We start from the raw sequence: 26,286 nt of genomic DNA on the forward strand, positions 1-26,286 counted from the left end.
GCTTCTGTGCAATTGGATGTTACTAGTTAACACTTTTTCTCTTTATTTCTTTCTTTTTTTTTTTTTTTTTTTAAGATTGCAGGAGTTGATTATGTTTATTTTGTCCAGAAAAACTCACTGAATTCTCGGGAACGTACTTTGCACATTGAGGCTTATAATGAAACATTTTCCAATCGGGTCATCATTAACGAGCATTGCTGCTACACCGTGAGTAATCTGTCACTCCGTGGAAGACGTTCTGCTGACATGTGGCTTCTGAGGATTGTTTGATCACCATTTTAAACAGTGCATCTTTTTGTCTTAGAGGGTAGTTCTTCATTAGATGTTGTCACTTATTTCTCATGTGTAGGAGGAAGGGTACCAGGTATGGTCTCCTGCAGAGTAGATTATGTTGTTGTGGCAGTTAAGGCAGCTAAGTGATGCCTTGATTTGGTTTTGCTTTTTTTTTTTTGTTTTGTTTTGTTTTGTTTTTTGAGACACAGTCTCCCTCTGTCACCCAGGCTGGAGTGCAGTGGCATGATCTTGGCTCACGGCAACCTCCGCCTCCCAGGTTCAAGAGATTCTCCTGTCTCAGCCTCCCTAGTAGCTGGGATTACAGGCACACGCCATCACGCCAGGCTGATTTTTGTATTTTTAGCAGAGAAGGGGTTTCACCGTGTTGGCCAGGCTGGTCTGGAACTTCTGACCTCACATGATCCACCCCTTGGCCTACTTTCTTTCTTTCTTTTCTTTCCTTTCTTTTCTTTTCTTTTTTTTCTTTTCTTTCTTCTCTTTCTTTCCTTTCTTTTTTTCTTTTTTAGATGGAGTTTCACTCTTGTCAGTCAGGCTGAAATGCAGTGGCACAGTCTCAGGTCACTTTAACCTCACCTTGCAGGTTCAAGTGATTCTCATTTGTCAGCCTCCCAAGTAGCTGGAATTACAGGTGCTTGCCACCACGCCTGGCTAATTTTTGTATTTTTAGTAGAGACAGGGTTTCACCGTGTTGGCCAGGTTGGTCTCCAACTCCTGACCTTGTGATCCGTCTGCCTCAGCCTCCCAAAGTGCTGGGATTACAGTCATGAGCCACCACGCCCAGCCTTAAATATTACTTTCATATGCCACTTCTTTTCTAGTCTCACTGTAATGTGTTAGAAATATCTAATGAAGTACTAAGATGTGTGCCTTTAAGATTAGTGCCGCGAGTGTTTATCTGTCTTAGTGTCTTCACTGCTTACCACCCTGTGTCAAGAACTTCTTTTATCAGAATTTTAGAATACTCTCCTGCCAGATTGCTGTATTTCTGCCCTTCTCCCCTGCAGTGTATCCTTAACACTGAATTCAAAGTGATCTATTTAAAGTGTGTCAGATCAAGTCACTTCTCTGGGCTCAAAACCCTGGAGTGTCTCCGCAGTTCACCCAGGGGAAGAGCCCAGAGTCCTTATGGTGGCTTGCAAGGGCCTGAGTTCTCTCCTGGTCACACTTTTCCTGTCCTCCTTGCCATGCGGTGGGCATCCCTCAGGGGCTTTGGCTCCAAGGTGCTCGCTGCCGTGCTGTGCTATTCCTCCCTACGTCTCTAGTCTCACCTCCTCCCATCTCGGCTCAGGTTACCCCTTCTTGGCCAGCCCCAGCCACCCATTTAATTCTGCAGCCCGACACCCCAACCCCCAGTCTTTATTTTTTTCCTTCAGAGATGGGATCTTGCCCTGTCACTCAGGCTGGAGTATAGTGGCACAATCACAGTTCACTGCAGCCTCCACCTTCCAGACTCAAGTGATCCTTCCTACCTCAGCCTCCCAAGTAGCTGGGACTATAGGCACATGCCACCACACCTGGCTAATTTTTAAATTTCTTTGTAGAGATGAGGTCTTGCCCTGTTGCCCAGGCTGGGCTCAAACTCCTGGACTGAAGCCATCCTCTCACCTTGGCCTCCCAAAGTGTTGGGATTACAGGTGTGAGCCATCATGCCTATCCCTGGTTCTTTCAGCCTGCTTCAAGGTTTCTTTTTTCCATAGCACTTACTTATCTTTAATTTTCTTACATACTGTGTTTCTGGCTGATTGTCTCCTCTGTTAGACTCTGTTGCAAGCTTCCAAGGCCAGTACCTTTTTGTTCATGATGGAGAAGACTATTGAGTGAGTATGTTGAATGAATGAAGCAAGAATGAAAATGAAGCTCTTGGCCGGGCGCGGTGGCTCAAGCCTGTAATCCCAGCACTTTGGGAGGCCGAGACGGGCGGATCACGAGGCCAGGAGATCGAGAGACGATCCCGGCTAACACGGTGAAACCCCGTCTCTACTAAAAAATACAAAAAAAAACTAGCCGGGCGAGGTGGCGGGCGCCTGTAGTCCCAGCTACTCGGGAGGCTGAGGCAGGAGAACGGCGTAAACCCGGGAGGCGGAGCTTGCAGTGAGCTGAGATCCGGCCACTGCACTCCAGCCTGGGTGACAGAGCAAGACTCCATCTCAAAAAAAAAAAAAAAAAGAAAATGAAGCTCCCCTTTTTTTTTTTTTTTTTTTTTTTTTTTTTTGAGACAGAGTCTCGCTCTGTCGCCCAGGCTGGAGTGCAGTGACGCGATCTCGGTTCACTGCAAGCTCCGCCTCCTGGGTTCACACCATTCTCCTGCCTCAGCCTCCCGAGTAGCTGGACTACAGGCGCCCGCCACCTTGCCTGGCTAGTTTTTGTATTTTTAGTAGAGATAGGATTTCACTGTGTTAGCCAGGATGGTCTCGATCTCCTGACCTCGTGATCCGCCCACCTCAGCCTCCCAAAGTGCTGGGATTATAGGTGTGAGCCACCGCACCTGGCCGAAGCTCTCTTTTTATAGTCATCTTTGAAGTGTTTTTGAACAATTATTTGGATCTCTTCATGATTTCGAATGTTGGTCCTGATTTTGAACATGATTTTGGCATTTTTTCCATCTGCTGTCTTTGTGATAGTAGCATTATTAGTAAAGTAAGTGTTTCTTCTGGTTCCTGGTTAAACTGAGGAGCAGACAAATGATGTTCTGTTGTCAGCTCAGTCAGTGAGATGATGTTCTGTTGTCAGTTCAGTCAGTGAGAGTGCTTTCTCTTTATCTGCAGGTTCACCCTGAAAATGAAGACTGGACCTGTTTTGAACAGTCTGCAAGTTTAGATATTAAATCTTTCTTTGGTTTTGAAAGTACTGTGGAAAAAATTGCAATGAAACAATATACCAGCAACATTAAAAAAGTGAGTGTATCTTGGGATTTTGTGGCAGAGGGTGGGCAGGAGTCTCTGAGATGACCCGTCTTTTTGGAAGGCTGGGGATGGGTTTAGCGAAGGATTTGCAGCATTTCTTGGGTGGAAGACGCTGTGATCCCTACCCCCGCCTCATCTTTAGGTATAGGGGTTAAGGTGGTGCTGGTTGCTGATGGGGGAAGGAGGTGCCTGTCGCTCATGCTATGACACTGTCTGCCTGGAGTTGCTGAGAGAGGTAGAAGTTGGGGAGAGGCAGCAGCAGCTGGCACACAGCACCCAGGCCTTGCAGCAGGATCGGGAGGAGGCCTGGGGGCCTGGGGAGGTGCTTGCCAGGCAGGCTGCCCCCCTTGGATTGTCAGTTCTTCCACGGAAGACCTTCCTTTCTCGTTTTTGTGTTGTTGCTCATCAGTTGTTATGGAATTGTGGTTTTGAAATCTATCCATGTGGGATTATGGAGTGGTTTTTGAAGGCTCATTTTCAGGGTACTGCGTTGAAAAGAATTGAAATTGAGACAGAAATCATATATTGAGTACAAATACCATAAATCAGCATTTTAAAATAGTCATATAAAAATTCCATCTCTTTAGATATTAGTTCCTAAACCTTGGAAAAGAACAAGTAAAATAAACACACAAAACCATTTGGCCTTTTTTTTTTTTTTTTTTTTTTTTAATTTGGTAGCAATTCAGTTTTATTGGTGTTTAAAAAGCTTGTGAGGGACTGGGCGCACTGGCTCGTGCCTGTAGTCCCAGCACTTTGGGAGGCTGAGGTGGGCAGATTGCTTGAGCCCAGGAGTTCGAGACCAGCCTGGACAACATTTCGAAACCCCATATTTACAAAGAACACAAAAATTAGCCAGATGCGGTGGCACATACCTGTAATCCCAGCTACTGGGGAGGCTGAGGTAGGAGGATGGCTTGAGTCCAGGAGGTCAAGAGTACAGTGAGCTGTGATCATGCCACTGCGCTCCAGCCTGGGCCACAAAGCGAGACCCTGTCTCAAAAAAAAAAGCTTTTGAGGCTCACCATCTTCTGTTGGCTAGAAAAAAAGAAAAATCTTGGGAGGGATGAATGATTTGAATATTGAATATATATTCACCTTTAAATTGCTTTTGTTTTAAAGGGAAAGGAAATCATTGAATACTACCTTCGCCAGTTAGAAGAAGAAGGCATAACCTTTGTGCCCCGTTGGACTCCGCCTTCCATCACGCCCTGTTCAGAGACATCTCTGTCATCCTGCAAGAAACAAGCAGCGTCCATGGCCGTCGTCATCCCAGATGCTGCCCTCAAGGAGGGGCTGAGTGGTGATGCCCTCAGCAGCCCCAGTGCACCTGAGCCCGTGGTGGGCACCCCTGACGGTGGGTCTGGCAGGGACTTCATCCCGAGAGCAAGGCTAGGGAAGTCAGCATGGCCGCTTTCTCTCTGTTCGCTCTGCCTGTTCCCGCTTCCTGGGAACATTAGATAACTCATAAAGAAAAGACCTATCTCTCGTTTCTGGCCCTTGTCCTCTAACGTATGTAACACACTCATTCTACTTTCCGTTAGATTTTTTGTTAATAGGTTGGAAGGGTTATATCAAGTTATTTTTATTCTTTTATAGATACCGGAAGGTGTTTGTTTGTTTAAGAAATGGGGTCTCACTGTGTTGCCCAGGATGGTCTTGAACTCCTGGGCTCAATCAGTCCTTCTGCCTTGGCCTCCCAAAGTGCTGGGATTATAGGTGTGAGCCACCACGCCTGGCCTAAGGAAGGAATTTGTTTGTTTATTTATTATTTATTTATTTTTGAGACGGAGTCTTACTCTGTTGCTCAGGCTGGAGTGCAGTGGTGTGATCTTGGCTCACTGCAATCTCCACCTCCCAGGTTCAAGTGATTCTCCTGCCTCAGCCTCCCGAGTAGCTGGGACCACAGGCATGTGCCACCATGCCCGACTAATTTTTGTTTTTTGTTTTTTTTTTTGAGGCGGAGTCTTGCTCTGTCACCCAGGCTGGACTGCAATGGTGCGATCTGAGCTCAGTGCAACCTTTGCCTCCCGGGTCCAAGTGATTCGCCTGCCTCAGCCTCTTGAGTAGCTGGCATTTTAGGCATGCACCACTATGCCTGGCTAATTTTTATATTCCTAGTAGAGATGGGGTTTCACCATGTTGGCCAGGCTGGTCTTGAACTCCTGATCTCAGGTGATCTGCCCACCTCAGCCTCCTGAGTAGCTGGGATTACAGGCGTGAGCCACCAGATTTCTTACATTCTTGAACACAGTAGCTCTATTCAAAATAGATTTAGATTTCCTGGATTTTTTTTTTTCATAAATTTTATATCTTGTGAGTCCTTTTTGTGTTATGTTCCTCTTGAAATTAAAACAGTCATTAATAACTCTTATAGTCACGAATAGTATTGTGATTTGGCAATAGAGGTAACTCAGTGGTAATCAGGGAAAGATAATTGAGTCAGAAAGTTGACCTGTGGTTTAGTCAGTGATTGATCTCAAAGCCTGTCCCTAGAGTCCTCTAGGGTATCTGGTTTACATCTGCCATCTCTGTGGTTTCATTTGCCTCTAAGACTCTAGGACCACACGTTAACTCCACTGAGCAGGAAGACTTTGGGAGCCTAAAGCTCCAGTGTTTTTGTTGTAAATAAATGTCACTTACATTCCAGACAAACTAGATGCCGACTACATCAAGAGATACCTGGGCGATTTGACTCCGCTGCAGGAGAGCTGCCTCATTAGACTTCGCCAGTGGCTCCAGGAGACCCACAAGGGCAAAGTGAGTGTCAGTACCATGCCCAGTGTGCAGGGCCAGAGCTACGTGAAATCATGGAATCTCTTCCTGCTCATGGTCACCAAGAGTAATATTCCCAACTTCCACAGCTGGGAAGCTTTCTTCCAGTTTAGAAGTCATTGAATTTGTGTCTCTGTGGAATCTAAGTCCTTCATAGCAAGTGATGATTCATGACTAACTACATTTTTCTAGACTTTACAGAGCAGGGTCTGGCTACAGACAGTGTCACATCACAAAGCAGCATGTGTTCCAAGTATTCATACGTTCAAATTTTCAGAAGGTGTAAAAAGAGTTCAGAGATTTATCAGAGATTAGAAATGTTTGAGCTTTAATTTTCAGGTTTTTGGTGAAATTTTAGCCTCATAAGGGTGTAGATTTTTATGGTAAGCCTTTTGTAGTGAGCAGAGCCTGGTATGTATCTAGCAAGTTATTGGCATTATTTAGTAAAGGAAAACTAGGCGTGACTTGTAGTCGGCCTGATCTCTAATTCTGTCAGCCTGGTTACTACAGAACAAATAACTGAGTGCCGTTGAATACCAGTCATCAAGAAAACCGCTGCAGTAATGATGGTCACCATTTGTTGTCTACTTACTGTGTATGAGACACTGTTTTCAGACCTTTATTCCGTCCTTCCAGCAGCTCTCTCTGGTGGTGTTTTTTCACTGGTTTTACACATGAGGAAACTGGGGCAGAGAGAAGTGAAGTAACCTGCCTGAGGTGTCACAGCCAGCGAGTGGTGGGGTCAGGATTTAAGCCCAGGCCATTTTGTTCCAGAACCTACATTCTTAACCACTTCCACGTAAGTGTAGTCCTTTCTGAGTGAAGATGATGCCACATCAGTAGGCCACATGCTTTTGAGTTATTTCCCAGGAGTTGGGGTCATGAGTAGCTCATGTTCCCACCCCCTTCTTGTTCTCCTGATGGACCAGCCTCTGAGTTGGTAAGCACATGGCCACGGAGGAAGATACTTTGTCCATGCGACACTCAGAACACGGCCTTGGTCTTGTTCTTCATTCAGGGAGGCCAACCTGTTGATTGACAGTAATGGAATCTGGAGAAGATTCCTATATGTTAGTCAGCAATACTGCCACACCATGAAAACCCAACATGCTTTTTTATATTCTGACTTTTTCTGTGGTTTTTGTTTTTAATTATCTTAAGTCTTATGATCAGTCATAATTTTTAACTGTGTGTGTATCTCCTCTACTTTAATCTTTCTAATAAGTTGGCAAAAGCACCATTGCCAATCACATAGACACATGGTAGTTCTACAGTTTTATGTTTTTGAATTTTTTTTTTTTTTATACAGAGTCTTGCTCCATCACCCAGGCTGGTGCAGTCTTGGGTCACTACAGCCTCTGCCTCCCAGGTTCAGGCTATTCTCCTGCTGAGGCTCAGCCTCTTGAGAGCTGGGATTAGCTCTGCCACCATTCCTGGCTAAGTTTTGTATTTTTAGTAGAGAACAGGGTTTCACCATATTGGCCAGGCTGGTCTCGAACTCCTGACCTCAAGTGATCCACCTGCCTTAACCTTCCAAAGTGCTGGGATTACAGGTGTGAGCCACTGGGCCCAGCCTCGAATGACTTTTTAAAGACAATGCTAAATTATGACTTAGTCTGACTTAAGTAGTAAAGAATTGAAAAGTGAAGTTTAACTTGCTACTATTTCTTGTCATACTGACTTTTAAAAGCATCTGACCTTATAGATTATCTATAAAATGTGAGAAGTGTTAAATATTCCTTATTTGATATTACACATAAACTACACTAAAATGCCTTTTAATAAGTAAAGGGAACCATTTTGGATACAGGAAATTCTAATTAGATTGGCATAGTTAAGGCCAGAAATATAAAGTAAATATTGCTGCTTTATCTTCAGCCTTTGCCTTTAAGAGGCAAATAAATAGAAAATACAGGTGAGTCTTGCTGGATTCTGAGGCAGTGAAGGGATTTCCTCGGTATTTAAATAGAGTCATATAGCCAGTTATGTAAACCCAGATATAAAACCAATCTCCAGTAGGTTTTAAGGTGGCATTTACGATCTTTGTGAAAGTTGAACATTACTAGTGAAGTCTAATCATGTCTTTAGAAGGGGAAAGCAGTGTAGCATTACTGAATCAGAATTATTAAAATTCAAAAAAGCGAACATAGTCCTTTAACCACAAGCCAGCCTTGGTTAAATCAGGATTGCCCAACAAAAATATTCTGATGATCGTTCATGATCTGAATTCTTGTGTATGAGATCTATTAAATTGTGATACACATTAAAAAGTTATGACATTTCTGTTTTCTAATAAGGCAGTGACCAATTACTACTCATTAGTAGCTTTTTTGAGATAAACTTTCAAGTCTGCCCTTTCTGTCTTCTTCTTCTTTTTTTTTTTTTTTTTTTTTTTGAGATGGAGTTTCGCTCTTGTTCCCCAGGCTGAAGTGCAATGGTGCGATCTCATCTCACTGCATCCTCTGCCTCCCGGGTTCAAACGATTCTCCTGCTTCAGCCTCCCAAGTAGCTGGGACTACAGGTGTGCACCACCACAACCGGCTAATTTTGTTCTTTTAGTAGAGACAGGGTTTCTCCATGTTGGTCAGGCTGGTCTTGAACTCCTGACCTCAAGTGATCCACCTGCCTTGGCCTCCCAAAGTGCTGGGATTACGGGCATGAGCCACCACACCCGGCCAGTGAAGACCATTTTTGTTCCAGGGATTCTCCAAATACCCCATCAGTGTGTCCTCACTCCAGGTGATGCCTTTGTTCTTATTGGCATCTGTATATAAGAGAATCCAGCAGTCTGGCCTGTCTTCTGCCCAGAGAGACTGTGGAGATGTGGCCCAGTCTTGTGCTTGCTTCCCTTTTCCGTGGTGTGGCACTGGGCACCCTTTGGAACAAAAATCTTGCCTTTCTCAACATCATCCATGTTTAATTCTCTTTTGTTGCTGGCACTATGAAGGTTTCCATTCAGAAGCCAGGTGTCCTGCTCTCTCTTCATTCTGACTTTTTATTTAAATGCAGTATGTGTACAGAAAAGTGCACAGATCATAGTCATTCATAGATCCGTTCATAGAATTGAAGCATTTGATGTTTAGGGAATTATTTATGCCTTCGCTCTACTTTGCAGAAACTAAAATGAAATACCATAACGATTATTCAAACTGATAATGCTGATTTTCTCTAGAGCAGTAAGGGAGATTTTTCTGGTACCAGCTCATTTTAAATAGTATAATAATGCAGCTCACTGTTGATTAAAAGTGGGAGTTTTAGGCCAGACCTGGAAGCTCACGCCTGTAATCCCAACACTTTGGGAGGCCAAGGTAGGAGGATCGCTTGAGCTCAGAAGTTTGAGACCAGCCTGGGCAACGTGGGGAAACCACATCTCTACAAATACAAAACTTAGCTGGGTGTGGTGGCGTGTGCCTGTGGTCCCAGCTACTCAGGAGGCTGAGGTGGGAGGATTGCCTAAGCCCAGGAGTTGGTGGCTGCAGTGAGCTGAGATCGTGCCACAACACTCCAGTCTGGGTGACAGAATGAGAGACCCTGTCTGCAAAAGAAAAGTGGAAATTTTAGGGTCTTATTCCCTTAACAACTTTTTTTAGTGCAGTTAATGTGATCTCAGCTCACTGCAGCCTCCACCTCCCAGATTCAGGTGATCCTTCTGCCTCAGCCTCTGAGTAGCTGGGATTACAGGCATGCACCACCATGCCTGGTTGATTTTTGTAGTTTTGGTAGAGATGGGGTTTCACCATATTGGCCAGGCTGGTCTCGAACTCCTGAGCTCAAGTGATCCACCCACCTCGGCCTCCCAAAGTTCCCTTCACATCTGTTAACGTTGCTTAGAAACATCTTTTTCTCTCAATAGATTCCAAAAGATGAGCATATTCTTCGGTTTCTCCGTGCGCGGGATTTTAATATTGACAAAGCCAGAGAGATCATGTGTCAGTCTTTGACGTGGAGAAAGCAGCACCAGGTAGACTACATTCTTGAAACCTGGACCCCTCCTCAGGTCCTTCAGGATTACTACGCGGGAGGCTGGCATCATCACGACAAAGGTACCGGATGGAGTTGAAACTGTGTTTCCGTCATTGTCTTGATGTGTGGTTGAAGATATCTTCCAAGGCCTCCTTCCCTGGAGTTGAGTGGGGCCCCTTGAGTGCATCGTTTCTCCTCACTCTGAGAATTTGGCACCTTCCCCAAGTTGAACAGACTGATACGCTTCCCCGCGGGCACACTCCCATCCCGCCCTGGGCAGGCAGGAAGGGCCTGGGACTGCTCTTTCCTCATGGATGCTCGTCATCCTTGGGCAAATGACTTGATTTCCTCGGTGCAGTACAGTTTGTTTTGACCTATTAAAAAGGCAGCAGTGCCTATGGCAGAGTGTTTTCAGTAGCGCAGTGTTAACAAAGGGACTTTTCAATGACCTAAACCCTATGAGAGCTTAAAAAGGTTCAGCCAGGTTTTCTACATCACAGCCGTGAGCACTTCAGTTCTGCTTTGGGAGTAAGACCTGGATGAAGGTGATGCACCTAAAATGAAGAGTGGTTTAAATGAGAACCGTGAAACACAGTTCCCCGAATGCCTTCCATACCCTGCCTTGCAGGAAGACCTCACTGTCAAAACTACGCTCTCTTTCCTGAGCCAAAGTTTGAGAGCTGGGCAGGGTGGAACTGGAAGCATCGGCGGGAGGGAAGCACTGTAGAACTGGCTTTTTCCCTCTAAGCAAGTCCTTTCAGAGGACTTGCTCAAAGCTCTGCTTTGTCTGGAATTACCAATTCATGTTTTGTATTTCTCCAGGTTAATTGTAACTTTATTAATTTTTACTGGAAACATAATATGTATATTTATATTATTCCACTTTGTTATAGGCCTGCCCGTAAAAGGTTAAAAAGTTTGTAGTCATTGACAAATGTGTCTTTTTTTTTTTTTTTGAAACAGAGTCTCGCTCTGTCGCCCAGGCTGGAATCCAGTGGCAAGGTCTCAGCTCACTGCAAGCTCCACCTTCCAGGTTCAAGCAGTTCTCCTGCCTCAGCCTCCTGAGTAACTGGGACTACAGGCATGCGCCACCATGCCCGGCTACTTTTTGTATTTTTAGTAGAGATGGGGTTTCACCGTATTGGCCAGGCTGATCTTGAACTCCTGACCTCATGATCTGCCCACCTCGGCCTCCCAAAGTGCAGGGATTACAGGCATGAGCCACTGCGCCTGGCCTCAACAAATGTGTCTTATTAAACGTTGGGAGAAACTTTCTGTAAATAGACCTTTCCATAAGATTTTGGAGCACATAAAAATGTTTTGCTTTAAGTAGACCAGGTCTAGAGCTAGATTCTCCTGGGAGATGAAGTTCACTAGGTGACAAATACAAGATAAATGTTACCCTCCAACCCTCCGTCCCATGTCAGCATGGCACTGCTGGTCCTCTGTTAACCACAGAAGACAAGTCTTGGTTCCTTTTCAGGAGCACGATCCGTCTGCATTCCTTCTGCTGCCCCTTTTGGGACAGTGCGGCAGGAGGCTGGGTAGTGCTGACTCCGGGGATACACTGTGGCCACCAAGATCTGTTTCCCTTTGTGTGGATGGCTCATGATGATAGGGCAGTATGGGACGAGTTAGGCTCCTCTCAGGCGGCACCCATTAGACCTCCAGGCTATAAAGAAGTAGAGCCAGGCCAGGTGCAATAGCTCACTCCTGTAATCCCAGCATTTTGGGAGGCCAAGGCAGGAGGATGGCTTGGGCCCAGGACCTCCAGACCAGTCTGGGCAACACAGTGAGATACTGTGTCTACTAAAAAAAAAATGGAGGCCGGGTGTGGTGGCTCACACCTGTAATCCCAGCACTTTGGGAGGCCGAAGCGGGTAGATCACCTGAGGTCAGGAGTTTAAGACCATCCTGGCCAGCATGGTGAAACCCCGTCTGTACTAAAGATAACAAAAATTAGCTGGGCGTGGTGGCACACGCCTGTAGTCCCAGCTACTCGGGAGGCTGAGGCAGGATAATTGCTTGAACCTGGGAGGCGGAGGTTGCAGTGAGCTGAGATCGTGCCAATGCACTCCAGTCTGGCAACAGAGCAAAACTTCGTCTCAAAAAAAAAAAAAAAAGGAGGCCCAGCACGGTGGCTCATGGCTGTAATCCTAGCACTTTGGGAGGCCGGGGCGGGTGGATTGCCCAAGCTCAGGCGTTTGAGACCAGCCTGGGCAACACAGTGAAACCCCATCTCTAGTAAAATACAAAAAATTAGCCAGGCGTGGTGGCGTGCACCTGTAGTTCTAGCTACTTGGGAGGCTGAGGCAGGAGAATCGCTTGAACCCGGAGGCAGAGGTTGTAGTGAGCCAAGATCACACCACTGCCCTCCAGCTTGGGCAACAGAGAGAGACTCCGTCTCCAAAAAAAAACAAAAAAAACAAAAAAAACAGTCGAGCCAACACAGGCTGCCTGGTGGGGTTTTAAGGATTTTTAGAATGTTCTCATTTATCTTGGTCCTTAGAGTGGGAATTGAAGGAAGCTGGCTTTTAAAAATCTTGCATTCAGTTTTTAGTAATCTGTGATATGAAAAAAAATGATTTTCTAAAAAAGAAAAATTTAAAAGTACTCTGTAGTCATAGAAGTGTCTGGATAGTTTGATGTTCCCTTGCTGTTGAAAATCAGAGCTCTTGGGCAGCCCCAGTTGTTCAAGGTGAACCCAGCTTATGGGCAGTGGTTCAGACTGAGCCCAGCATATAGGCAGCCCGAGCTGAGCTCCAGCCGGATTCCCCTCGTCCCAGCACAGCCTTCTATTTCCAGGACCCTGCACAGCTACTCTGTCAGTTGGTTTTTGTTTTTCTCATTTACAACTTTTTGGGGTAAATATTGGACACACACCCCCCATCACACACATAAATCAGTTGCTGCTTCTGAGAATCAGAAAGATCTTCAAGTACTCCTAGAATATAGGCGAACACATTTCCCTGTTAAGGGACTTAGAGTTGTATCCTCAGTTTCAACTGGGATGGTGCCGATAACTCATTCCTCCCCTCCTCTGCAGATGGGCGGCCCCTCTACGTGCTCAGGCTGGGGCAGATGGACACCAAAGGCTTGGTGAGAGCGCTCGGGGAGGAAGCCCTGCTGAGATACGTAAGTACGCGGCTGCGAGACTCCAGGCCTCACTGTGGCGTCACTTTCTTTCTCTGCCAGTAGGATTGGGGTGTTAACCAACCTGTTAAAACAAACATGAATTGCTTTTGTAGTTAGAACTGAAAATACATTAATATCATCTTAAAATTTCAAAAGAAGACGCAGAAGTTATCACAGTGTCTCTCACAGTAGAAGCATCAGCGCGGCAGTCAGGTCTCCCCCGAGATGCCTGTGTAGCAGCGGTTCTGAGTCTTTCCATTCACTGCCACATGGAATTGCCCTCTCCTGGGACGCCACTCACAGCAGACCTCTTGATAGCTTTCTTTCCACTGGCCCTTAACGCGAGCTCTTGGCATCTTTCTCTAGACCGTCCTGAATGCCTGCTGACTCCAGCCAGGCCCCGCTCCTCTGCTGCTGCCATTGGCAGCGGTGCGTCCCCCTCGCAGAGAAGATGATGGTCCTTCAATTTGAAAACAAACAAACTAAAAAGGCACATTTATAACCCCATTATCCTGAAATATGCACTTTTGACTTTATTTTTTATTATGTTGAGATGGAGTTTCACTCTGGTTACCCAGGCTGGAGTGCAATGGTGTGATCTTGGCTCACTGCAACCTCCGCCTCCCGGGTTCAGTGATTCTCCTATCTCAGCCTGCTGAGTAGCTGGGATTTCAGGTGCCCGCCACCATGCCCAGCTAATTTTTTTTGTATTTTTAGTGGAGACAGGGTTTCACCATGTTGGCCAGGCTGGTCTTGAACTCCTGACCTTAGGTGATCTTCCCGCCTCGGCCTCCCAGAGTGCTGGGATTACAGGCATGAGCTCCCCCTGCCTGGCCAGCTTTTTTTTTTTTTTTTTTTTTTTTAAAGAGACATGGTCTGACTCTGTTGCCGAGGCTGGGGTGCAGTGTCTATTCCTGGGTGTGATCACGACTCACTGCAGCTTCAAACTCCTGTCCTCAAGCGGTCCTCCCACCTCGGCCTCCTTAGTAGCTGGGACTACAAACACTACCACTGAGCCTGGCTCACTGTTGGTATTCCTTTGTGTATTGTGTTAGTCTGCCCCCACCGCCATGTGTGTTTATATATCCCCATATGCACACGATCACACATAAAAATGGGGATGGTCTTTATCTACAGGGGAAGGGTTTGTTAACCTAAAGCAAAGGATCGCTTGAGCCATGCCTTACGTCTGTTCTAAGGCTGCCTTTTCTCTTGGCTGGCACATGTGGTATCAGTGTTCCCACACTCACAGACGCTCATCTGCTGTTCCCCTGCGCTTGTTCTGAAGACAGAGCCCCAGAGCCAGGCCCCTGCTCCTCTGGGGATTCCTCTGCACCTCACTTTGGATAGTCATTACCTTTGATTTGCCGCACACAACAGTGTTTGTTCTCTGTCAAGAGTAAAATATTTTTGTTGGTGGTGATGTGTTTAGTTAGCGCATGTGAATGTGTAAGAAAATCTGCATAGGTCACTTTTTTGGTTTACATACTTATCTGTAATACGCTGTTAGTGTCCCTCTTCCATAGCTGGATGGGGTAGTTTTAGTCTTAGACTAATCATGGACAATTTTCATGCCCTTTTGTATGTAGGTTCTCTCCATAAATGAAGAAGGGCTAAGGCGATGCGAAGAGAATACAAAAGTCTTCGGTCGGCCTATCAGGTAGATGTGGGATTTTGTTTTTCCTTTCAACTTACTGAGAAAACGCATTAAATATTTCTAGTTGATTTTTGGAATTAAAATCTGCTTATTATTTTCCAGGGTGCTCTAAAAGGTAGAAAAGAGGTGAACATGTAATATGCTAGTGACAAGGGACAGAACACTTAGGGTTTTTTGACCCCAGGCGTTGCTGTCACGTCAGCCTGAGTGGGTTGGCCTGTCTGCTTAGTCTGCGCGGGCTGTGGGAGCCCAGGGCTGCAGGTCCTTTGCTTGTTTTTGCCTCCCCTCCCCACTCAGATGACTCTGTGTTCTTAAACCAAGCTTTAAGTTATAGTAAAGAGTTCTGAAAATGTTTAGTGATTCAAAGGTCGACATTGATAAGGGTGTAGATGGTTCGCTGGGATATAAGTTCCGTGAGAACAGGGATTTTGAGGGCCTTTTGCTGATTGCTGTATTCTCAGCTCCTGAGACAGCGCTTCTCTCTCTCTCTCTCTCTCTCTCTCTCTCTCTCTCTCTCTCTCTCTCTCTCTGTCTCTCTCTCTCTCTCTGTTGAAGCATAGCCCACTGCAGTTCAGACACAATATGTGTTAAAATACCAGCTGTGTGCCCTGTTGATGGCAGGTTAGTGGGGCGGTTTAGCACGTCAAGGACAGCACAGTGTGGCTTTGCTTGCCGGCTCACTGAGCATATCTGAGAGAGCTTTTCATGCATTATCAATCAGCCTTAATTGCAGTTTCAGGCCTTGGTCCTACCACACTGATCCTGTGTGTTTTGTATAAGTAGATATAAACAGAGTTCATAGCACTATAATTTTAAAAAACTGATTATGATGTATTTGGAAATAGCTATAAATGACCAAAAAGGAAAAAAAATAAGAAGACGTAGTTTGCTAAGTGTGCTGTCTGTCGAATGAAACACCTCTCTGCACAACCGCAGCTCGTGGACCTGCCTGGTGGACTTGGAAGGGCTGAACATGCGCCACCTGTGGAGACCTGGTGTGAAAGCCCTGCTGCGGATCATCGAGGTGGTGGAGGCCAACTACCCGGAGACACTGGGCCGCCTGCTCATCCTGCGGGCGCCCAGGGTGTTTCCTGTGCTCTGGACGCTGGTGCGTTGAGATGCTTTTTGCAGTAACTGTGAGCCATTTGGAAAGCAGACACGCATGCATTCATATATGTGTCTGTGACCTAAAGTCCTGACTACTTAGGAAAAAAGCATGCAAAGCTATAAGATTTTTCAAATTAAGAGAGGGGAAAAACAAAATTTGAGTGTCCTAATGCCATGCAACTAGACTTTACAGAAGAAGTATATAAACTTGAATTTCCTCCCCCCACCCTCCCACTCAGAATACCACATTGTCATTTTAATCTTGGACACTCAGGCAGCAGAGAAATGTGACTGCGTGGCCTTCTCCTCCTCACAGGTTAGTCCGTTCATTGATGACAACACCAGAAGGAAATTCCTCATTTATGCCGGAAATGACTACCAGGGTCCTGGAGGCCTGCTGGACTACATCGACAAAGAGATTATTCCAGATTTCCTGAGTGGAGAGTGCATGGTATGTCTTGAGGCAAGGAACTGCACATTTGGCCCCTTTTGCAGGTGGGAGAGGTCGGTGTTGATTTGTGCAAATGATTTTCAGAACTTCCAGTCATTTGGATGTTTTGTTTTTGTTTTGTTTCTTTTGGCCGCCATTTCTCTGATCCAGGGTTAAGTTAAAGAGAACCATTTAAGTAATTGTTGATACTGTACATTTCTTCATTATTAAATGAGAATTTGTTGTAGAATATAATACAATTGTAGCTTGCTTTATTCAACGGCTTTGTGTGAATCAGATCTTTTTTTTTTTTTTTCTTTTTTTTGAGACGGAGTCTCACGCTGTTGCCCAGGCTGGAGTGCAGTGGCGCGATCTCGGCTCACTGCAAGCTCCGCCTCCCAGGTTCCCGCCATTCTCCTGCCTCAGCCTCCTGAGTAGCTGGGACTACAGGCGCCCGCCACCGCGCCCGGCTAATTTTTTGTATTTTTAGTAGAGACGGGGTTTCACTGTGGTCTCGATCTCCTGACCTTGTGATCCGCCCGCCTCGGCCTCCCAAAGTGCTGGGATTACAGGCTTGAGCCACCGCACCCGGCCAATGAATCAGATCTTTAAACCATTTTAGAGGAGCTGTCATATTTTAAAAAATGCTATTAAAAAATTGAATGTTCTCAAAATGTCCCACCTGCCCCTCCCCCTCCTTGTTTTTTTATGGAGACGGTGTCCGGCTCTGTCACCCAGGCTGGAGTGCAGTGGCACGATCACAGCTCACTGCAGCCTGACTTCGTGGGCTCAGGTGATCCTCCCACCTCAGTCACCCAAGTAGCTGGGACTATAGGCGTGCACCACCATACCTAGCTAATTTTTTGTAGAGACAGAGTCTCACTATATTGCCCCAGGCTGGATGACTTTTTTTTGTTTTTTTGTTTTTTTTTTGAGATGGGGTCTCGCTCTGTTGCACAGGCTGGAGTGCAGTGGCGCGATCTCAGCTCACTGCAGCCTCTGCCTCCCAGATTCAAGCGATTCTTCAGCCTCAGCCTCTGAAGTAGCTGGGATTACAGACATGTGCCACTACCCATAGCTAATTTTTTTATTTTTAGTAGAGACCGGGTTTCACCATGTCAGCCAGGCTGGTCTCAAACTGCTGACCTCAAGTAATCCGCCCACCTCGGCCTCCCAAAGTGCTGGGATTACAGGCATGAGCCACCGCGCCTGGCCTGGATAATATCTTTAAAGTAAAAAAACGAAGGGAAGTGGTTCTCAACATATGTTTGGGGTTTTTAATACACTGAGTTGCTGGGTAATGAAGCAGAGGCCTTCTCTTCTTTACCCTGTATTCAGAGAAGCTCAGAACCTTGGGGTCCTTGTAGGCTTCTAGCCCATGGCGCACCGTTGTGCCATGGGAGCATTGCGGAAGCCAAAGCCTGTAGAAGTCCCAGTGACTTGTTCCATGGCACACTGTGGCGGCTGAACGCACAGGGGGTGAAGCTTCTTATCAGAAGGGCTCTCTAGTCATCCGTCATATACAGTTACCCGTTAGAGATGTGTACCCACTGGGTTTGACTCAGGTATTTAGCTAATGAATTGGACATTCGGGACTTTGGACTTTCTGAATGGTTAGAGAAATTTAGAAAACGAATTTAGCTTTCCCTTCATCAGTTCCACTTTAAGGAAATTACGGGCATCCTCACAGTGCAATGCAAAGAGCAAGTAAGTTACAGTAAAAGTTACAGGACCAGAATTTAGCAAGTGCCTGTGAGGTTAAACTGCAGGCTCAGGTTTGTAGAAACCTCTGAACTCCTTTCATATGAGCTAGCCGTCCCATGTTGTTGCTGTTCAATTATGACGCAAAGAATTGAGCCGGAGCACAAGGAGACCTGCCTCACCGCCAGTCGCACCTGTTTGTCACATGCCGACCTCCGTAGTGTGTTTGTAATGCTGAGCGTCTCTGTGGTTAATTGAGCTGTCTAAAAACTCGGGCCTTCTAAGACTTCTTCACCACCCTCCTGAGCTGCTGTTCAGGCTGGTAGTTGAAAGGAGGTTGTTCACTTCTGCTCTCTGGTGGCTAGAGGTTACTAACCAGGGGTCAGTTTGGTATTTTTCCAACACGACATCGCTGCTTTGACACTTTGCAGGCTGAAGACTGAAGTGTTTCTTTTCTATGTAGTTGCTTCCCAAGGCTAATAGAAAGGAGGACTTCGATTTTATGAACTTTACTGTGGAGTCATTGTATAAAGGTCAATTAGGAGATTTATGATATGTACAAATTCTAATTCAACTTGTTTCAGGCAAATTCAAAAGAAGTTCTTCATAAGTTTTTGGCTGGTGTTATAGACCAGTCATTTGACTTGAGACACAAAACATTATTCGTTGATTCTATATCTTGACTATAATTTCCTACCATAAAAATGATGCCTGGGGCTATTGAGAGCAAAACTCTTTTCTTAAAGTAACACGCTTCCTTTATAGCGCATTATAAGGACGCTAGTGCTTCTGTGAGCCAGCTTCAGTAACTGGGGGCAGTGCCTCACGCGTGTTAGTAGGAATTCTACGCTACTTCAGCTTCAACTTGTTCCTGTTTATGCAAAGTAAAACACATGTATTTAAGTGGTTTTTAAAAACATATTGCTCAGCAGTGCAGAGTATTTTACGACCCTGCCAGTGTTTTCCGTTTTCTCAGCAACTTCCAGGAGTTAAGCGCAGGAGGATGGTGCTGGCTGGCGTGTCGGGGTTTCGTGGGGTTGGTTTGTGTTTGCACAGGTTTCACCACTGTGTTTCTGCTTCCAGTGCGAAGTGCCAGAGGGCGGACTGGTCCCCAAATCTCTGTACCGGACTGCGGAGGAGCTGGAGAACGAAGACCTCAAGCTCTGGACTGAGACCATCTACCAGTCTGCAAGTGTCTTCAAAGGAGCCCCGCACGAGGTAGGTCCTCCGCCTTCCTGCACCTGGGCGGGCCCTTCCTCAGCAGAGAGCCTGGCGCTCGCAGGGCTTCCTGGCAGCCTTTCTTTCAGAAAAGTCCACTTGTTTTCCTGCTCTTTGTCTTTAGGCTTTTGTTGACACTCGATACTTAGTTTCAGTAAATGTCAACATCGAAGAGCCGGTCTCTCTCAGAATAGAAACTAGCAGTGCTTGGTCAGAGTGCCTGGAAAGGAAATGGATCTCTTGACCTCCATTTTACTAAAGCCACCAAACGCAGAGATAGGAATAGCTAATCTTTCCTTGTTGCAGCACTTAACTCCTGAATTTAGTTTATTTCATGGTTATATTGAACAGGCTTCATTTGCTACTTTTTCTTTTCTTTTTTTTTTTTTTCTTTCTTAAGACAGAGTTTCGCTCTGTCGACCAGGCTGAAGTGCAGTGGCTCGATCTCGGCTCACTGCAACCTCCGCCTCCCGGGTTCAAGCAATTCTCCTGCCTCAGCCTCCCAAGTAGCTGGGATTACAGACACCCGCCACCATGCCCAGCTGATTTTTGTATTTTTAGTAGAGGAGAGGTTTCACCATGTTGGCCAGGCTGGTCTCGAACGCCTGACCTCAGGTAATCCACCCACTTCGGTCTCCCAAAGTGCTGGGATTACAGGTGTGAGCCACTGTGCCTGGCCCATTTGCTACTTTTTCTTGACTGAATTTTGGTTGTTTATAGATATTTTGGGAATTTTCCTGTTTCTGTAAGTCTAATGGAGCAAGGAGCATGTTCCTGTGTTCCTTTCTTGCTGTCACTTTTGGTAGAGAAGCAGGGGCATTCCGCGTTCCTGTGCACGCCATATGTCTGTCCTGTAGCATCACGAGTGACCTGAAGCAGGAGGGGCCTGCACCGGAATCTCCCTTCTCAGCTAGGTCAAGGTTCGTGGCCCAGAGTTGTTGGAGAGGACGGTGACGCTCTGTGCAGAGCAGGTGTTCGGTGAGGATGTGGTGCTGGCTTGGGCAATGGTGCTGGTCAGGAGCTGACTACGGCCTGCTTCCTGCCGTGGTGGCGCCTGGGTCAGCCATCTGCCAGTGGCTTCTGCTGGGGTGTCTTCCTGAGCAGCTCACCTGGTGCTTGCAGGCAGGTGGATAAGGGAATGCTGTTGCCATGGTTTGAACGAGCAGAGACAGATTTGGTGTGCCTTACCTGTAGATACACACGCAGGGGAATCTCAGATTTCATAACGTCTTGAGGATTCTCTGTATTCGTTTCTTACCAGGAGGGCAGGCTCCAGGGGCCGAGTCCTTGTTCCTTGTTTGTCAGGCACTATCGCTCTTGTCCATGTTTCAAGAACTTGGGATGCAGTGTGTTTCATGTGAATCGGGCATCGTAAACATCCACATGGTAAAAACTTCACTTCTGCTTTGGCTATTAAATAAAGCACAGATCCGAGATGGCAACAAACCTAAAGGCAGGCTGAAGCAGAGGCCGCACTGTGAATGCAGGAAAGAGGTGCCGCCAGCACAGGGGGTTGAGGCCTCAGGATGGAGCTGCCTGGGGAGCCGCTTTGCTGAAGAGCAGGCTGTGCCACATAGTGCTGCCTGCTGTTCTTAGACAGGACTCTTGGACCTCACTGAATCTGCCGTGGAAGGACATTCCGAAGTGGCATTTCAGTGGTGAGGTGGCAGTGGCGGGATTGAAAGGGAGCCCGGCTTGTAGAGCAGCCACTTGCCGAAGGGCACAGCAGGCAGTGTGCAGTGGGCTGACGAGGGGCCGCGGGCCTGGCTCTGCTGCTTCCTTAGGTGGAGTTTTCAGTGAGGGCAGAACTCTGCACAGCTGATTTTAATTCTCACGTCCCTCCCTCACTAATCTTTGAAACTAACTTTGATCATTCCCTGTGGGGAAGCTCTGTCGGCGCTGTGTCTAAGTTCAGTTTTCGATTGGTTCTCAGCATCCAGGGGCTGACCGCCTCAACCCCACCTCTACCATGCCAGGGGCTCATCCCACTCACCCAGCCTCGCCACTGTTCTCCCGTGCGAGCCTCACACGGGAGGCCCGGTTCCGTGCCCCTGCTTCCCGCTCGCAGGGAACGCTGTCCTCCGGCTCCCCCGCCTGCTGTTTCTTTAGCTCTCACCTTCTCCAGGGCCTTCTGTTCTCTCCAGCCGAGGGCAATCCTCTGAACCACTCATGTGTCAGCTCACAGTGTTTGGTGTTACTAAGACCTGGCCTGTTAGAGTGTGTCTGAAGATGGTGTATGGGAGATCGTGGGCCTATAGGTGCAGGTCACAAAGAGCACAGAGCTTGGTGCATGACACGTAGCGGGATCCAGCAGTTGAATGGATGGTGGCGTGTGACTCTGGGGAAAGAGATCCGTCCGTACACATTCAGCCTTTCCCTCCCCAGCTTCAGCACCTGCACGCCGGAGCCCCTGGGGGGGACGGTGCGCTGGCAGCACGTGGGCCTGGTGCTCGTGGATCGTGGCCGCCTGACGCTGCCTCTTTTTCAGATTCTCATTCAGATCGTGGATGCCTCGTCAGTTATCACTTGGGATTTCGACGTGTGCAAAGGGGACATTGTCTTTAACATCTATCACTCCAAGAGGTCGCCACAGCCAGCCAAAAAGGACTCCCTGGGAGCCCACAGCATCACCTCTCCAGGTGGGAACAACGTGCAGCTCATAGACAAAGTCTGGCAGCTGGGCCGCGACTACAGCATGGTGGAGTCGCCGCTGATCTGCAAAGAAGGAGAAAGCGTGCAGGTAAAACCACACATGGGCAGATCGCGCATCTGTGACTCCGTGCGGCTGGTGATTCTGTCTTGAGTAGGAGTCTTTGCTTCGCTCCCTGAGCAGCCCTGTGTAGCTTTTGAGGCACTGCCTGTGGAGGAGCAGCTCGCCTGGGGGAGCAGAGGGACTCAGAAGGCCAAGTGGGTCTCCCAGGAAAGAGTTCAGGCCTCGCAGTGGTTTTGGACAGAATCTGTGACTTTTCCCAAAAGCAGCGTGTGACAGGAAGGGAAGGCATCGCACGCACAGGCCCAGCTGGGCTTCAGAGGATTTTCCCCCCAGCCTCATTTCACCGGGTTGCATTTGTCTTTTTCAAAGGAAAATCACCCTAAATAGAAGTAAGAGGGACAAGTATTTAGAGAACTATTAACTCTCATTACCAAACCTCCTAATTTGTTTCAAATGCTTTCAGTTCCCTTTTCACATTGTGGCTGGTTATTTTGGGTGCCTATGCTCACAGTAGCCTTGGGGCGGGGGCGGGGGTTGCTTCTGGCCTTCATAATAGATGCATCATTTTGCTGCCTTTACAGTTTTCAGGGGTAAGCCTTGTCAGTGTTTCAGTGGTCTTAGAGGCAGAGTAAAAGAATCCTTTGTCCATTTTAAAAACAACAGCTAAGCTGTGTTACCACAGTCACGAATTTCAGAGAGAATGGAGAAGGAGCTTTCCGAGGACTGACGTCTCTCTCTAGGGTGACGCACCTTCAGCCCCGAACATGCTGGATGATTGGCAGCGTGTCAGAGAAAGTGAGGCCGGGTCCAGGGAGGCTGTGCTGAGCCCGCCCTCCAGCATGAGCACCACCAGCCCACCAGGCTCCTGCCTCCATAGGTGGGGTGGGCTGGGGTGGCCTCGTGAGGGCCACGGACACGGAGCTTGTCCCTCTGGGCTTCCCAGCACCCGGGAGTGACTATACTCAGTAGAGGGAAGGACATTGTCAAACCTGCCGGTGAAGCAAAATAAGTTCTGAATCCCGTTGAGATAGTTCCTGTAGCTACATGAAATCCTAAAGACAGTCCCCCTTGGCGCTTGTCACAGCCTGTGGCGGGCCAGGGGTCGGAAGTGGGTTGCCCTCAGCTGCCACTGCTCTACTTGTTCTAGGGTTCCCATGTGACCAGGTGGCCGGGCTTCTACATCCTGCAGTGGAAATTCCACAGCATGCCCGCGTGCGCTGCCAGCAGCCTGCCCCGGGTGGACGACGTGCTCGCATCCCTGCAGGTCTCTTCACACAAGTGTAAAGTGATGTACTACACCGAGGTGATCGGCTCGGAGGATTTCAGGTGCGGCCGCTCTCCCCATAGCAGGTGCTGCGGACGGCTGGGCGTGGTTGGAGGGAGGCTGCAGTCCCACGCCGTGTGCAGGATCAGCAGTGGCGTCGGGTTTCGGGGATGCTCGGGGGACCAGGAGGGAGTGGCTTGGGGTTCATTTGTTGGCACTGTCACTCCCTGCATGTCTGCAGAGGGAGAGTGTCAGAGACAGAGCCGACTTTGCCTTTGCTTTCGCTCACGCTGCCGTCTGTGTGCAGGCTGTGGGAAGCCGGCCCCCTGGGTGGGTTACTCAGGTCCATCCCCCGTTTGCAAGCACTGATGGGGTTGAGAAGTGAGCAGAGAGCAGGGTGGGCCACGAAGTCCAGCAGGCAGTGTGGGCAGGCGGGTGGTTGGCAGGGTGGTCCTCACGCCTCGCCCCTCCCTGTGCCATTACAGAGGTTCCATGACGAGCCTGGAGTCCAGCCACAGCGGCTTTTCCCAGCTGAGTGCCGCCACCACCTCCTCCAGCCAGTCCCACTCCAGCTCCATGATCTCCAGGTAGTGCACGCTGCCTGCACCTAGTGTGTGACGGCCGCCCCTCCTCGGACAGCCAGCTGCGCCTGCCCGCCCAGGGCGACATTGTACAGACTCCTCTCACCTCTAGATAGCAGATAGCTCTCAGATGGTAAATGTAGTCATTTGATCCCAAAACTACCTTGGCAGGTAGTTTTAACTCTGATCCTAACTTAACTCAATAGCCATAGATTTTGTATACGTTGTGCACAAAATCAAACCGGAGCACAAGGGCTCTCTCGAAAGAAAAGTAGTTTCTATACCAATTAAAGGATTGACGTGGTCTCAGATGTTGATGCAAAAAATTTTTCCAACGAACTCCACATTGTCCATTAGTGAATGAATTCCTGTGACACCGTCCAGAGATGGCCCCTCCTCACCCAGGACGGAAGCTGCCAGCTCGCTGCCCCCAAGCTGCCTTGCGGCCCCCACGCCTCCAGCCACAGTCGAGATGGTCTGTGGACTTAGGGCCAGCCCTTGAGGCCCTTTTCCTCTGAGGATTCAGAGGCCACCTGCGGAGCACCCTGCCCCAGGGCCAGACCCACCCACACCACCCACTGTCCTGAAGTGGGCTCTCGGGGACTCCTGGTGACTCTAGGAAAATGCTGCCATCGTTAAACGTGACCTTCTCTTTCGTCCTTTTCAAATCTCTTTGATACTTTTTAGAGCAGGATTTTTCTGTATGTGAACTTGGGTGGGGGGTTCTTTCCCTGTTTCCTTCCGCTCCGCCCTTCTCACCTGCAGTCAGTTCCCAGCCCGGTGCAGCCCATCTCCTCTGTGCCCTCTGGTGGCTCGTTGTCCTCAGCCGCTAGGAGGCCGTCTTGGAACCAGCAAGTCGCATTTGCCGCTTGACACTGTCCACGGGGTTTTATTAATAGCTAAGCAGCATCTCCCGCGTCCACTTCAGGGTGGCTTGTGGTGTGTAGGAGCCTTGCTTCTGTGTACATGGGAATTGCGGACTCATGCGTGTGTGTGCGTGCATGTACTGTGTGTGTGCATGTGTGCATGACGGTGGGGGTGCTGGGGGGACGGGGTGAGTAGAAACTTAGTTTGAGTAATGAAGGAGTCTTCATAGAAGCAAATCAGAATATGGGATTTGTTTGCCTTTTACATTTTCTGTTTAATTCCTGATTTTAAAGCCTGCTCTAGCTGGTACAGGCCCTTATTTTTTCAGCTTTTTATGGGAAAAGCAGGTTATTTGAGAATCTGTCCGGAAGTTGCATAGGGGATGGCCTCCACAATAAGGACATGGCACGTGTGTTTCTGTGTGCGGCAGAGGACGTGTTTGTCGTGCCACACCCCACGCGGCTGTCACCTGTGTGCGTGGTAGGCATGGAAATCCTGGTTGTGCCGTCTCAGCTCCGCTCTGGAGGCACTGGGTGGGTGCTGCGTGACTGGAGAGCTGTGTGGAGGCTGTGTGCGCCCCGTGCAGGGATCAGGAGGGCAGGGGAGGGACCAAGCAGCCCTCTGGCCCGGCCGGGTCTGCCCTAGTGGCTGCCTGCACACTGTAGATGTCCTGGGGCCTCTGCTGTGATCGCCTGCGTTTGGACCACATTTGTGTGTTTGCTCTTAGAGATCGAGCTCCTCAGTGGTACCCGAAGCCTTGCTTCCAGAAAGCGCAGTAGGGTTAGTAGGTAGGGTTAGTAGGTAGGGTTAGTAGTGCATCTGTGCTGCTTCCACCCGGTGCTTCCTATTCCCAAATCACAAGGACCTGAAGATGGTCCCTGCTTTCTCTCTCTTTCTCTCTTTCTCTGTGTCTCAGATGGCGATTTTGCTGACAGCTGCCAAGAAAATGCTTCACTGAACAGTCCTCATGTGCCCAGAGATGTTTATAGAACTGTTTGAATTGCAGCCATCCCCTGCCCCCTCCCAGGCTGAAGATCTGTTCTTTTTAAGTTGATTCGGGAGTGGCATTCTTTTCTCCCCAAAGAGTTTAGTGCATCGTGAAGAGCTCAAAGCACATGACGGCACAAATGCTTACAGGGTTTCCTCCTGAGTAATCCAGGCTCACTCCCCTTGTAAGGGAATTCTGGGGCAGCTATGGTTTGAGGATGCAGTTGGCATCGTGTCTCTACTTTTAGTACCTTGCCACTCTTTTAAAACGCTGCTGTCATTTCCCGTTTCTTAGTACTAATGATTCTTTGATTTTCCCTCTATTACTTATGTCTTAATTCACTTTCCTTCCTAAATTTGTTATTTGCATATCAAATTCTGTAAATGTTTTGTAAACATATTACCTCACTTGGTAATACAATACTGATAGTCTTTAAAAGATTTTTTTATTGTTATCAATAATAAATGTGAACTGTTTAAAGAAAAGAATGTCTTTTTCTTATTGTGAAACACCAGTTTCCCTTGAATAGTTTGAAATTCTTAGGAGAATTTTAGAGATTGAAGAAAGAAGAGAGCTTCTGAAGCCAGAGCTTGTGTGGGATTGTTTCACAGGTGAGTGGCCCGTCCTCAGGTCACAGCCATATGTTTGCTGATGCAGAAGCGAACCCAGTGTTTGAAATCCTCGCTTCTG

At 47.8% G+C, this 26,286-nt stretch overlaps 1 protein-coding gene across 1 annotated transcript in view; it reads left to right on the top strand.

Moving 5' to 3' along the window:
* LOC105469220 (SEC14 like lipid binding 1) overlaps window positions 1-26,084 on the top strand; it is a 77,249-nt gene extending 51,165 nt beyond the window's left edge. Inside the window, exons 5-18 of the mRNA XM_071083635.1 lie at window positions 76-207; window positions 3,060-3,188; window positions 4,320-4,554; window positions 5,848-5,957; window positions 9,826-10,015; window positions 12,982-13,070; window positions 14,660-14,730; window positions 15,664-15,835; window positions 16,151-16,285; window positions 19,049-19,183; window positions 21,672-21,923; window positions 23,044-23,222; window positions 23,646-23,747; window positions 25,525-26,084. Coding sequence (XP_070939736.1) covers window positions 76-207; window positions 3,060-3,188; window positions 4,320-4,554; window positions 5,848-5,957; window positions 9,826-10,015; window positions 12,982-13,070; window positions 14,660-14,730; window positions 15,664-15,835; window positions 16,151-16,285; window positions 19,049-19,183; window positions 21,672-21,923; window positions 23,044-23,222; window positions 23,646-23,747; window positions 25,525-25,540 — 1,947 coding nt within the window. The 3' untranslated portion in view covers window positions 25,541-26,084. The remainder of the gene's footprint in view (window positions 1-75; window positions 208-3,059; window positions 3,189-4,319; window positions 4,555-5,847; window positions 5,958-9,825; window positions 10,016-12,981; window positions 13,071-14,659; window positions 14,731-15,663; window positions 15,836-16,150; window positions 16,286-19,048; window positions 19,184-21,671; window positions 21,924-23,043; window positions 23,223-23,645; window positions 23,748-25,524) is intronic.
* The last annotated feature ends 202 nt before the right edge of the window (window positions 26,085-26,286 follow it).

This window comes from Macaca nemestrina, chromosome 17 (assembly GCF_043159975.1).
Source record: "Macaca nemestrina isolate mMacNem1 chromosome 17, mMacNem.hap1, whole genome shotgun sequence".
NCBI lineage: Eukaryota > Metazoa > Chordata > Mammalia > Primates > Cercopithecidae > Macaca > Macaca nemestrina.